Raw genomic sequence first — 14,188 nt, forward strand, 5'->3', positions numbered from 1 at the left:
TGGCCTGCTTTAGGGCAGCATTGGCCGAGCCCACCGGACTATCAGACTCCTCCGGTGGGCCCTGGCTTCTCCATCAGGGGAGTTGAGAGTGCCAAGGTGAGGAGCATGATGAGGATGATAGAAGTTGTTTTGTTGTAATGCAAGCGCATGTATGTAGTAGCGGCTAGGCCTGAGGAGGTCAGCGTTTTGGCGCATATCCTACCTCCTCCGAGGATTGCTGGATGTTTTCCTGCTACTATCCAAGTTCTATGACTCCCGTTAAAACAAAGCTTCAGGTGATAAATGATGGATGAGGTGGTGGCAAAGGAGAAAGAGCAGGAGGAACAGGGACCATTCACATCAATATCAGGCCAGTCAACCAGATATGTCTTGTAGGATATGTTTCTGTAACAAAAGGAGCGGTTCGGCTACACAGTTATAGGGCATACAGTGAGTGCAATGCCTACCAAAAATTTCGAGGCACTCCAATGCCCCTTGGAAATGACATGGAGGTCAGAGGGCGTTAACTAAACCTTTTTTTCCATTTATAGCAACTGGGTCTCCTGTGCACTGTTGGCCTAAGCAGCGAATGGAATGCTTTCCAAAAATTATGAGGTACTGCAATGCCCCTTACAAGAGCCATATGTGGCACCCCAGGGGTCTGGTCACCACAGTAATAGAGATTACGTCAGAGAGCAAGTGGGAGGTTTCCTGGTCAGGGTCCCTTAAACATGCAACATCCTCCTGCTCCAGTCCTGGGAGGGGAGAATTCTGCCCTTATAAACTGGATCTGGGGTGGGGTTGAGTGAGTCAGAGAACAGTCAGAGTATGAGTGAGAGCAAGGGAAAGTAACAGCAAGGAGCTCTGTAGGAGCTAGGAGCTAAAGACGAGGGGCTGGAAGCTGAGCAGAGCTCGCCCTGGCAGAAGACAATAGGAACCGGACACAGGAGTCCGAAGCTGTGAGGACTTATATATCCAGCAGCAGAAACCAGCCGGCAGGGGATTTCAGGTCCTCTAGCCATAGAAGCCCGGAGGCTCAGTCACAAGCAAGGGACCAGCACCGCCGTCGTGGAGCGGAGGCTAACAGAAGGCCCCAAGTCACCAGCCATACGGGTGAGCACTACACGGTACACTCAGGGACGTGGGCTACTTCTACCCGCTTACAGCAAGGTAGCCAGGAAGAGTGCAGACAGACGGGGAGGCCTACAACTCCACCTGGCCAGGGGAACTCCTGCTTGCTCACAGACTGACCAGGTCTCTTATGCTAGCCAGTACTCCCGGGAGGGTCTACCTTATAATCATCAGTAAAGACCCTGAACTGCACTGCAAAGACTCTGAGTCATTCCTGCTGCGCTCGTGCACCATCACCCCCATCATCCACACTCACTGCCCTGAGGCTATACTCCTCCCGAGGGGAGTTATCCCATTTTATGCTGCGCACACAACACCAGCCTCAGCGGTCTGCCTCGCAGCGGTGGTACTCCTTGACCGCAATCCACGGGTGGCGCAGTCGGACAATTAACCTCAAAACCTAAGAAAGATTGCCACTGGTTTGACCTGCCTGAGCCACGGGACCGGGTCACCGCCACGGAGACTACAGACCCCAGAGACCCGGCACCGGGTATCCCACACACGTGTACACACAGCCCAGGGGGCGCGTCACATGCAGTACAGCATATTACAAACATAAGTCCCATTATTGGGGAGTGGGTATCCCATAGTATTTGCTTATGCCTTGCAAGCAAAAGCTGCCAAAAATTAGGATGGAGCAACTTGCAATGCCCCTTACAAGAGCCATGCAGTACAGCATATTACAAACATAAGTCCCATTATTGGGGAGTGGGTCTCCCATAGTATTTGCTTATGTTTTCCCAGCAAAAGCTGCCAAAAATTAGGATGGAGCAACTTGCAATGCCCCTTACAAGAGCCATGCAGTACAGCATATTACAAACATAAGTCCCATTATTGGGGAGTGGGTCTCCCATAGTATTTGCTTATGCTTTCCCAGCAAAAGCTGCCAAAAATTAGGACGGAGCAACTTTCAATGCCCCTTGCAAGAGCCATGCAGTACAGCATATTACAAACATAAGTCCCATTATTGGGGAGTGGGTCTCCCATAGTATTTGCTTATGCTTTCCCAGCAAAAGCTGCCAAAAATTAGGACGGAGCAACTTGCAATGCCCCTTACAAGAGCCATGCAGTACAGCATATTACAAACATAAGTCCCATTATTGGGGAGTGGGTCTCCCATAGTATTTGCTTATGCTTTCCCAGCAAAAGCTGCCAAAAATTAGGACGGAGCAACTTGCAATGCCCCTTACGAGAGCCATGCAGTACAGCATATTACAAACATAAGTCCCATTATTGGGGAGTGGGTGTCCCATGGTATTTGCTTATGCTTTCCCAGCAAAAGCTGCCAAAAATTAGGATGGAGGAACTTGCAATGCTGGCACCCTGGTGGTATAGTGGTGGTGGAGGCTGAGGATAAGGAGAAGAAGATTAAACAGCCGAAACGAGGAAGCGTATACCCATGTGTGGGTGTGAAGCGGTGCATGTGAATACACCTCCCGAAATAACACAGTGGATTTGACTTTATGTTACTCTGCTGTCATTTGGTGGTGATGAGAAGTCTGGCCCAATCCAGCCCTTGTTCATTTTGATAAGGGTCAGCTTGTCAGCATTGTCAGTTGACAGGCGAGTGCGCTTATCAGTTATAATTCCCCCAGTGGCACTAAAAACACGCTCCGATAACACGCTAGCGGCAGGGCAGGCCAGGACCTCCAAGGCGTACAGAGCGAGTTCATTCCAAGTGTCCAGCTTGGATACCCAATAATTAAAAGGCACAAAGGAATCACGGAGGACGCTGGTACGATCGGCAAGGTACTCCCTCACCATCTTTTGAAACTTTCCACTCCTTGTGAGAGTACCCCGCGCCTCAGGGCCTGTAAGCTGGGCGGGTGTCAGAAAACTGTCCCAGAACGTTGACAGTGTTCCCCTGCCTCTGCTGGATTGGAGTTGCATCTCTCTCGTCTGTACGCCTTGGTTGGGCAACGAACTGTGACCTCTGCCGCTAGCGTGTTCAGATGGGAATTTTTTTAAGAGTTCTGCAGCAAGGGCCTTCTGGTATTGCCCCATTTTTGTAGACCTCTCCACCTCAGGAATAAGAGAGTGAAAGTTCTCCTTGTAGCGGGGGTCTACAAGTGTCACCAACCAGTAATGACTGTCACCCAACATTTTGACAACGCGAGGGTCACGGTTAAGGCAGCGTAGCATAAAGTCAGCCATGCGTGCCAGACTGGTAACGGGCAAGATTTCCGTGTCCTCACCAAGATGACGACTGACCATGCACTCCTCCTCCTCCTCCTCCTCCTCTTCCCCCTCCCCCCTGTCCTCAGGCCACCCACGCTGAACCGACGGTATGACACTTGTACAGGTACTACCGTCTACAACGCATGATAGCAGCTCCTGTTCTTCCTCCTCCTCCTCCTCCTCCTCCTCTCCCTCATTGTCCCCCAATGCACGTTGGGATGAGATGAGGCTGTGTAATCGCCCGCTACGGCTTCTTGATCCATCTCATCATACTCTGGCTGCAATGCCTCCTCTTTAATTCTCTGCAGAGAGCGTTGCAAAAGACAGACAAGTGGGATGCTGACACTAATGATGGCGTCATCGCCACTCACCATCTTGGTGGCCTCCTCAAAGTTTGTCAGGATGGTACATATGTCAGACATCCAGGTCCACTCCTGAGGTCTTATGTGTGGAGTCTGACCTGAATATCGACGGCCTTGTTGCAGCTGGTACTCCACAACTGCTCTCTTCTGCTCACAAATCCTTTGCAACATGTGGAGGGTAGAGTTCCAACGTGTGGGGACATCACACACCAGTCGGTGTGCCGGAAGCTGCAAACGCTACTGCAACACAGCAAGGGCGGCGGAAGCTGTAGCCGACTTGCGAAAATGAGCTGACAGGCGGCGTACTTTCACGAGCAGATCTGGCAACTCGGGGTACGATTTAAGAAACCGCTGAACCACGAGGTTAAGCACATGAGCCAGGCATGGTTCGTGTGTGATCTCACCTCGCCTCAGAGCTGCCACCAGGTTACGGCCATTGTCACACACGACCATGCCGGGATGTAGGTTCAGCGGTCTCAGCCACAGATCTGCCTGCTCTTTCACAGCTGTCCACAACTCACAAGCAGTGTGAGGTTTATCACCTAAGCTTATGAGTTTCAGCACAGCCTGTTGCCGCTTGGCGGAGGCAGTACTGCAATGCTTCCAGCTTGTAACTGATGTGGTGATATCTGAGATGGAGGCTGAACATGAGGAGGAGGAGGAGGATGCGCAGGAGCTGTACACTGTGGGGGCAACTCTGACTGACATAGGGCCTGCAATCCTCGGTGTGGGGAGGATGTGTTCCGTCCCAAGGTCCGACTGGGTCCCGGCTTCCACTATGTTTACCCAGTGTGCCGTCAGAGAGATGTACCGTCCCTGGCCACAAGCACTTGTCCATGTGTCCGTTGTCAGGTGGACTCTCCCAGTAACTGCGTTGTTGAGGGCACGGCAGATGCTTTGGGACACGTGCTTGTGTAGTGCGGGGATGGCACACCGGGCAAAATAGTGTCGGCTAGGGACCGAGTACCGAGGGACGGCCACCGCCATAAGATTGCGGAAGGATTCCGTCTCCACCAGCCTAAAAGGCAGCATTTCTAATGCAAGCAGTCGTGAAATGTGCGAATTTAGGACTGTGGCCTGTGGGGCGTTAGCTGCGAATTTCCGCTTTCATTCAAAGGTCTGGGATATGGACAATTGAACGCTAAGGTGGGACGTGGACATGGACGTTGATGCTGTTTCTTGAGAAACTACCATAACAAGTGAAGACTGAGAGGAGGGGGCATCTTTACATGCAGTATGGACAGGGGATTGCCTTGCACACACAACAGGGGGTTCTATTGCACGCACAACAGTGGAAGAAGCAGTGGTGACACCCGCTGTCACTGGTCGTGGACCCTCGGTTTCGCCCCACAAAGTCGGGTGCTTTGCTGCCATGTGCCTGATCACGCTGGTGGTGGTCAGGCTGGTAGTTTTGTCACCCCTGCTGATGCTGGCATGGCAGGTGGAACATATGGCCTTTTTGGGGTTATCAGCAGAGTCTTTAAAAAAATTCCAGACTCTGGAAGACCTACCGCTTGTACTGGCAACGTCCCTCGTGTTGGTGTTACGGGGAACGGTTGCCTGCCTTCTGTCTGCGGCCACCACACTGCTTCTTCCTGCCTGTTGGGGTACTCTGCCTCCCTCCCCCTGTGTGCTGCTGGCCTCACTCTGCATGTCCTCCTTCCACGTTGAGTCAGTTACTAGATCATCCACCACCTCCTCCTCTTCCACTTGCGCACCACGATCCTCCTCCTCACTTCCTGGCAATTGTGTCTCGTCATCGTCCACCTCTCGTGACAGATTGCCAACGTCGACTTCCTGTGGCCGTGGCTGTTCAAATATTTGGGCATCGCAACATGGGATCTCCTCTTCCACCACTTCAAGCGTATCAGGCGAGGGGCCCAAATATGGAAATGGACCAGTGAACAGCTCTTCAGAGTGTCCAAGTGTGGGATCACTTGCTGTCTGACGACACTCGGCATGGTGGGAGGAAGGAGCATCAGGGTGAGGAGGAGTATGCGGTCGAGACTCACGCTACTAAGAGTTGACCGTGTGGAAGACAGACCGGAGGTGGTGGTGCCCAGGTAACTGGAAGTATTGTCTGCTATCCAATTAATAACCTGTTCACACTGATCAGTTCTCAATACTGGTGTTGTTCTGTGCTTCCCTAGTAATTCGGTCAAGAAGTGGGAGCGAGAAGATGTGGCTGTTGGTTGTGGCACATTTTCACCTTGGCCACGGCCCCGTCCTCTGCACGAACCATCACCAGAACGTCCACTTCCACGTCCCTTGCCACGCGCCTAAAATAGCTTACACTTGCACTATCAATGGAAAAAGGGTAATAAAGAGTAGATTAGAACCGTGGAAGAGGAAAACCACAGTTATTGTTTACTGGGGTATACCACACTTTTTTAAATAGAGATATTTGCGGCTGAACAGTGAGCGACACACTGAAACTGCTTTTTTTTTAGATACCAAAGGCCCAAAACTGGATAGTACAGCGATTTGACCCGTGGAACTGCGAAACCACACTGGGATGTCGGGCCTACACAAGACTATTTTCAACAGATATATTTTTGTGTCACAACAGTCAGGAGACACTACTGTTTTTCTTTACGAAAAAAACTACCAAAACCTGAATAATAGAGATTTTTTACCGTGGAACATCAAAACCACAGTAATAATTTACTGGTGTATACCAGGCTTTTTAAAATATATATATATTTGCGGCTGAACAGTGAGCGACACACTCAAACTGTTTTTTTTAGATACAAATGGCCCATAGAACTGCAAAACTACACTTCTATTTCTCTGGCCTACACCAGACTATTTTCAACAGATATATTTGTGTCTGAAAAATCAGAGGCACACTTTTTTTTGGGGGGGGGGGGGGGGGGCACCAAAAGGTTAATAAGATGGGTATTTGTACATTGTGAAGGAGGAAAAAAAAAAGAGGATTTAGATTAAAAAAAAAAAGGATTTTTCCTGGCCCCCGGGACCTGGAGCTAAGTCCAGCAATTTCAGCAACAGGAGCAGCACACAGGACTGTAATGCAGCGTTTGCTGGTATAACCACTGCGTCTCCTATACAGCCTGTCTGCCTGCCTGCCTGATATACCTGGGATGGATATTAGTCCTGAGAAGGACTGTTTGTTTGATCTGGCAGCCTTTACAGACCCTACACTAACTATTTTGCAGGATATATCTCTCCCTAAATCAGCAGCGCTGTCCCTACGCTGTCTGATCCGGAGCGACTGTGTCCAAGATGGCGGCGCCCGGTTTTAAATACTCGAGGTGACGCTGTGCGGCCAGCCAATCACTGTAATGCCCACAAACAACATGGCTGCGGCATTACAGTGACTGGCTGGCAATCCCTGCATGTTCATTGGCTCTGTAAAGAGCGCCAAACATGCAGGGCGGAGACCCGAGCTCCCGCCCGAGTAACTCGGAAATGCTCGGTGCTCGCCGAACATCCCGAGTAGCGTGATGCTCGGGCGAGTACCGAGCAGTGTCGAGCATGTTCGCTCAACACTAGTCAAGAGTCATAAATGTTTTTATCATTAAAATATCTTAATTCTTCATCCAAAATGATGCATACATAATATGTGTAGCATTATTTTACAGTTGTTTTCCCCATTGTGAATAAATGTGTGAATAAATTAGTGAACTCTCTTCACTCCTTTGTTTCTAAGTTAAAAAAAGGTGTAGGAAACATTAGTTTGTATTATGTTTATGATGGATTTTCTTGATTTAGGTGTATCTGAAAAGTTTACCAAGATTTCTGCCATGTAAAATAACATTTTTGGTTTGATTGCAAACACTAGGACTGCCACTACAAAAAACCATGCAACGTGGATCACGTCTTTAGATACAATACAAATTGCAAAACAAACAGATTTCTGAATCCTTCCACCAAGTGCATTGCTTGAATCTGTGCAGTTTTTCCTTCAAACCACTTAATTGATTCTATCATTTTATTCTAACTTCATTTCACAGTTTTCCAGTTATAGTATTGTTGCTACATTTCCTACTTTAAATTACATAAAAAATGAGAAACAGTAATTTTAGATTGAATGTCTCAGTTTCTTGTATATTTATAGCTAAAATTATGAAAACATAATATTTCTGGGATTGGTGTTATCCTTTTACATACTAGTAGCAGGAGAGTATGCTTAAGATAACTCCTTCCCTAGTTCTCCTACGTGCCAGGCTATACCTACTTTTCATTGCGCCATGCCCTTTTTTTACTAGCTTCTTTTTGTGGCTAACCTCTCAGTCCGATGCCATGATCCTTCCCTGACTTGAATAACAGCTGCAAGTTGACATTTTCAATTTTCTCTACTATATATAGTGAATCTGCTGGTGTATGTATTCCTGCGGTTAGTAAAATGTTATTAACTCTTACCGATTGTGCCAGTGATACCCACCCATCTCCACACCCAGCATCTTGGGCAACTCATCTCATCAATTCTTCATTGGAGGGGTGGTGCATGGAAACATAAAGAAAATTTGTAGCCAATGTCTTAGCACAGGATCATAGCTAGTGGGGCAAGAGGGAAGAGTTTCCCAGATGCTCTCTCTTCGAGGAAAGAACATCCAAGTCAGCAAAGCGCTCCTGCGTTCTCTACGAGAAAAATATATATCTCCCGGAAAACAAAAGAATTCGTTGTTTGAAATCTAATAGGGCAGATCACGAGGGGGAAGAGTCTTGAGAACCTCAATAACATCAGACAAATCCCACTGATATTGGTGGGTTCAGCCACATTTACTTTCATGTGTATGGAGGCCTTAAGTGCCGGGAGGCCCCAACATACCACCCTGCCTTGACCCCAGTGTATACAGATCCAAGACTTGGACAACAAACCAAACATTTGTCCAGGTAAAAGAAAGCTTGGCGATTCCTCTGCCCTGACCACTCAGGCCGTTCACTAGAAATGATCATATTTTTTTTCTAGGATGTTCCTTAAAATATGGAGCAGATAAAAGTCAAGTTTAGCATAATAACTAACCTTAGTTGTGATGCTCTTGTAAGCATTGCAAATACTTCTCATCAATAAATATAACATTATCAAATATAAATATTCTGAATACATTATGAGGATTCAGTTTACTGACTAAAGGACTGTATCTGTTCTATTTAGTACACAGAATACAGCAAGTATATGGAGTAACAGTAATTGTAATTTGTCTGAACAGAAGGATGTATTTGGACCCACATGATACATTAGCTGAGATAAATTGTATTTTTATAGACAAAAATATATTTGCAGCATTTATTGTATACGAACAGGTTTGAATATTCAGAATCACATGTAATACAGTACATATTATACATATGCATGAACCGCTGTGTTGTTCCATATAAACACTCTCTGTGGGGAATCGTATCCAGGTGAATTTTCGCAGCCACTCAATGCCTACAAAGCAGGCCCAGTTATGTTAGGAAATTGGAAAAATAAATCATGAAACAAAAACAGCAGAAAAGACAAGGAAGAGCAGCAGCGAGAAATATAGCTCCTGTTCAGACTTTCATCTCTCAGTTAAGTTTTCCAGTGCAGGAAGCATGTGTTTAATCACTGTACTTGACTAAATTTATCTTCCCTCAGACTAGCGTGGATATTTCACCAGTGTTCTGTAGGCTAATTCTTCCTGTCCTCAAGGACTATCGGGCAAATAGACCCATGTAAGCCTGGTCAGTTGTACAGCTGCGGACGTGAATTATTGCCTCTATATTCTGCTTTCATCCTGCTCAAGTCTTTAATTTTCTTTTTCAGCTTCTGTCCAGGGTCCCTGGGAGAGGGCTATCTCACCAAATAAAGTGCCATACTACATAAAGTAAGTGCCATATTCCCTATGCAAATATTGGAAATACTCTAATGTGTAATGTTGACGTTTTCAAGTCTGTTTCTTCAAGTTCATCTTTGAAACTTTGTTTCTTGTGACTCAGGCTAAACTGTAGCTAACACTTTTTTAATGCTATACAACGACCTAAAAAGACGCTGGAGTCTGATAGTATACTGCATTAGTGTAGCGTTCTTACAAGGCTGTAAATCATGTGATATTTGCTTGGTGACCTATATAAAATGAGTTAGTAACCTTGTTCTCCCTTGGGCAGATGTCTTCATTAAGTGCGGTCATCACAGTTAACGCAGCCCTGGTCTCAGATTGCTGGTCTAAAGATTTTCTTTTCCTTGTACAAAATGATGCAACCTAATTGCTATTGCCGTTCTCTAGAGGTCATGTTATTTAAAACTCGATGATAAAACAACTCTAGCTGGCACAGGCCTTCGTGTTTCAAGCACCAAAACTGATTAGATCGGAGCCACAATGACTCCTTAGTCGGCACTATAAAATGCCAGGTTCCTTTCCAGATCACGCATGTGTAAGTAAACCACTGTCTGACAGAATGCGAAACCTTCTTTCATAGTGGGACAAACGAATTACAAGGCAATAAATCTCTCTGTGCTACATTATCAACCTAACATAATATCTACTATGATTGTTCAGTAGTGTACTTAACCCTTAGTATAGTGAAACATATAGGTTATTGTTGATTTATAAGGATTGCATGGGTCAAGGAGTAGCGCTGCAACCCTATATGAGTCTGTACATTCATATGTATACCCTCAGATAGTGCAGGAACCCCCAGTGTATTATAATCACAAGGAAGAAAGCAGTTCATTTTATAAAAATAAAAGTCTTTACTGATGAAACCAGTATAAAGTATGTACAAGAGATAGCAGGCACAAAACTTCATCTGTTCCATAGAGAGGAACAGTCATTTTGGTTACATGTGGCGGCACTTCACTTATAAGCAACATTTCAGCAATACGGATTGCCTGACTTAAAGGGGTTTCCCCACGAACAAGTTCATTTTAAGCAATGGCTGTGTCTGACCGTGTACGGAACACGGTCTGATCATACCACATCTCCTGGGCAGGGGAGGAAGCAAAAGAGTATACAGACATTACAGCACGGGATCACAGCTGATTCTTTCTGTTAGGTAAAACATTTCATTCCCTGTTTATAAACAATGTTTTACCTCACAAAATGAATCCTCTGCAATCCCCTGCTGTAATATCTGTATTGTCTTTTGCTTCCTCCCCTGCCCAGGAGATGTGGAATGATCAGACCATGTTCCATACATGGTCAGACACAGCCAGTGATTAAGATGAATTTTTGTTCGTGGGAAAACTCCTTTAAATACTCCATTTCTTTTATCAGTCCTTCACTCACCACAGCCCACTTCAGTGATACCCCTGCCCCAGCCTGACAAGTCCAGTATTTATGTACTATGACTTCTAGGGTTGGCCTACAAGTTGTCTTCTCTTCAGTCCCACCTTGCTTGTGCTGTCTCAGGGTTACACACTAACCCATAGCTGTCACAAATAGATTTGGCCAGTTTTATTTTAAAGAAGAAAAATGCAATGACAAATTTAAAGCAGTTCAAATCTGAAGTAAAGTGGAGAACACTGACAATCATGCAAACATTAGGCTAATGCAAAACAGCAGACTTTAATGCCGGTGGTGGAGCTTCAGAATGTGGCAAAAAAGCAGTATTAGCACTATGACTATTCCATGAAAATATTACTAGTACTACGGTTGGGTACAATACTAATGTACTGTACCGCAATGATCTGAATTTTTACTATAGTAAAGCACTGAATGCAATCATTGTATTGGCTCAGAGTATAAAAGCAAACTTTTCAGGGAGCTCACACCTTTTCTTCATAGCTTAAAGGGGCATTCCCATTTCTAAGATCCTATCCCAAAATGTAGTAGGTGTAATAATAATAATATTAACAAATATCTCCAATTAGAAATGTAATATAGTTCTTCTGATTTGCTATGTCCATGGTTATGACCACTAACAACTAACTGTCACTATATGACTGTTCATAACCATGGATACCTAATCTACTGCAATGCCCTGCACATGGGGTGAACGACATCGCGAATCAGACAAACTATATCTACTACATTTTGGGATAGGATCTTGGAGATGGGAATACCATTTTAATTTTTAAAGATAAGTCAATCTTTTGAGACAGTCCATCCTGGGAGACAGTCCATCCACTGAATTTAAATGTAGCAATAATCAAAAAGCAGAACAAAAACTTTGTATATTCTTCCAACAAAAAGTAAATTTTAAACTAATTTACTTCCATTTCATCCCCTCTAAATGGAATACTTTGCTTTACTTCTGAGCCCAGGAATTGGCAGTAGAAGCTATTAAACTCACTTTCTATGCTTTACATTAGATACTAAGTAAATGTAAGATGCAGACACAGAAATACATTAAGAAAGACACCTGCAGATAGTGTGTTCCAGCTTCGCTATGATAATAAATCTGGGTTGTTTGTAATGGTTATATAATTATTACAATGAGCAGTCTTTGCCTCAAGGAAAAAGTATCTGATTTTATATATTACTAATGACCTGTTGAACACAGTCATATATTGAACTGTGCTAATAGTGCTCCTGTGCATAGTAGCCAAGCCTCTCAGCAGTAAAATACCGTCTGTTTTTATTCATAGTACTCCTTATATCTTTTTTGCAGTCAAGTAAAGTGCATAGTTACTGTTTTGGACATTTATGGCGGATTTACAAGTAAGATGAATTATACCTCGGTATACTAAAAAGAAAGTCAATTAATTAAGGATTCAGTAACTGTGCCTAATGAATTCTGCATGTGGAAACCCTACTGGTATCATCTGCTTCTGCAATACGGATACAAATCAGAGTTATTACATTTGTCACTGGACTACAGTCTACTAAGTGTTTTCTAGAATTGTTTAAAACTCTACTACCCATTGAGAAATCACACATTATGTGATAATTTATGCTATTGTAATAGCTTGGAGTTAATCTTCACTAACGAAAAGTTTCTAAATGTATTTTATTGGGTAAAGGAAAATATTCAATCATTTAGGTTACAAAGTATATATTTTGTTTATGTTATAGACATAACTATATGGAAGTCGAAGTTAGTCACCCCGAAACCTTGGACCTCAAGGTCTCTTTGTCCCACATTTACCAGTGCGATAAATGACATGTTAGTCGATGGCTATGGAACAGATTTTAGGTTTGGGTTTAAGAGGTTCAAGTTACCAGCTTTACCCCAAATAGTTTATCTTTGGTGAGCAAATACTAAACAATGAAGTTCACATGAAATTACAAATCTAAATGTGAAGTTTTATTATTAGACTGTGTTCAAATTCGCATCATTACTTTAGTTAACAACCGAAAATGCTGTACTGGATCTGTTGCATGACAGATCTAAACTGACCCCATTGACTGAAAGGGGTTGTCCAGGCTTTATGTATAATTTGTGTGTGTATCTAGGCTGCAGAATGCTGACAGTTTGTAATATTCTCCCTGTCAGCATTCTGTGTGGTGTCCTAGATAGCACGCTTAGTCATGTGAGCAGCACTCTACTGATTGGAGGAGCTGCTCACTCCCCGACTCCAGTTTTCCTGTCTGGCAGAGACTGGTCGGTGACGACACAACAGACACCACCCCCAGTCTCTGCCAGACCCTCCCCCTGCTTTCTGCTCCAGCCTCCATTGCAACTCACAGTGGGAGGCAGCAGAGAAATGACTCAGCTGATTGGACTAACCAGGAAGGAAAAGGCTTCTACATAGGTGAGTGTAATGTGCTGTGTGCATCCAGCCCTCTCTCATCCTACCATCCCACCCTCATCCATACATCCCTCCCTCCCTCATCCATACATTCATCCCTCCCTCATCCATCCCTCCCTCATCCATCCATCCACCCCTCCCTTAACCATCCATCCAATGTGCTGTGTGCATCCATCCCTCCCTCATCCTACCATGCCTTCCTCATCCATCCATCCCTCCCTCATCCATCCATCCCTCATCCATCCATCCCTCCATCAATCCATACACACATCACCATCGACTGAGGTTCTGCAGCAGCTGAGGTGCATTATGTGGTATATATGTATATACATCACTATAAACTGAGGTTCTGCAGCAGCTGAGAAGTATTATGTGGTGTATATGTATATACATCACTATAGACTGAGGTTCTGCAGCAGCTGAGGTGTATTATGTGGTATCTATGTATATATGTGAAGTGCAGTGATTGTGCTGCTTTCCACAGATGAGTGCACTGCTCTGTTATTACCAATACTAGAGTGAGTGTGCAGTGGGTGGGGAGAGAGTGGTGCTGGACACTGAGGCCGGGCGGTTCCAGCTCTGGCTGTGAGGTCAGATAATACAGCACAGGGAGCCATAGGTAAACAAAGTGGGTGCAGGGAATGAAGTGAAATTCAGGAGGAACGAAAGGCAGAAACAAAAAACAAAATTTATAGGGATGTTGTATATTACAATACCGCACAGATTAGCTTAAAAAAATTGGATTTCGTGGTCGGACAACTTCTTTGAAATAGCATCCATCAAAGTTCCAGTGAGGTTTCTGTTGTGTCGACATAAAAAAAAAACACTGTAAGCTGCACCATTCTTTCCATTAAAATTGACGTAACCACTAATGGACCCCAAACTCCAAATGACTATGTTAACATACCGACTATTATGG

General features: G+C 44.9%; 1 protein-coding gene across 13 annotated transcripts in view; it reads left to right on the forward strand.

Moving 5' to 3' along the window:
• The window catches only part of DMD (dystrophin), a 3,940,859-nt gene that overhangs the window by 3,519,138 nt on the left and 407,533 nt on the right, over nucleotides 1-14,188 (forward strand). For all 13 annotated transcript variants that reach the window (XM_073664716.1, XM_073664719.1, XM_073664714.1 and 10 more), the window contains one exon: nucleotides 9,403-9,463. In XM_073664716.1, the coding sequence (XP_073520817.1) occupies nucleotides 9,403-9,463 (61 nt within the window). The remainder of the gene's footprint in view (nucleotides 1-9,402; nucleotides 9,464-14,188) is intronic.

This window comes from Phyllobates terribilis, unplaced genomic scaffold (genome assembly GCF_046119375.1).
Source record: "Phyllobates terribilis strain yellow unplaced genomic scaffold, ASM4611937v1 Scaffold_2__4_contigs__length_985480577, whole genome shotgun sequence".
In the NCBI taxonomy this organism is placed as follows: domain Eukaryota; kingdom Metazoa; phylum Chordata; class Amphibia; order Anura; family Dendrobatidae; genus Phyllobates; species Phyllobates terribilis.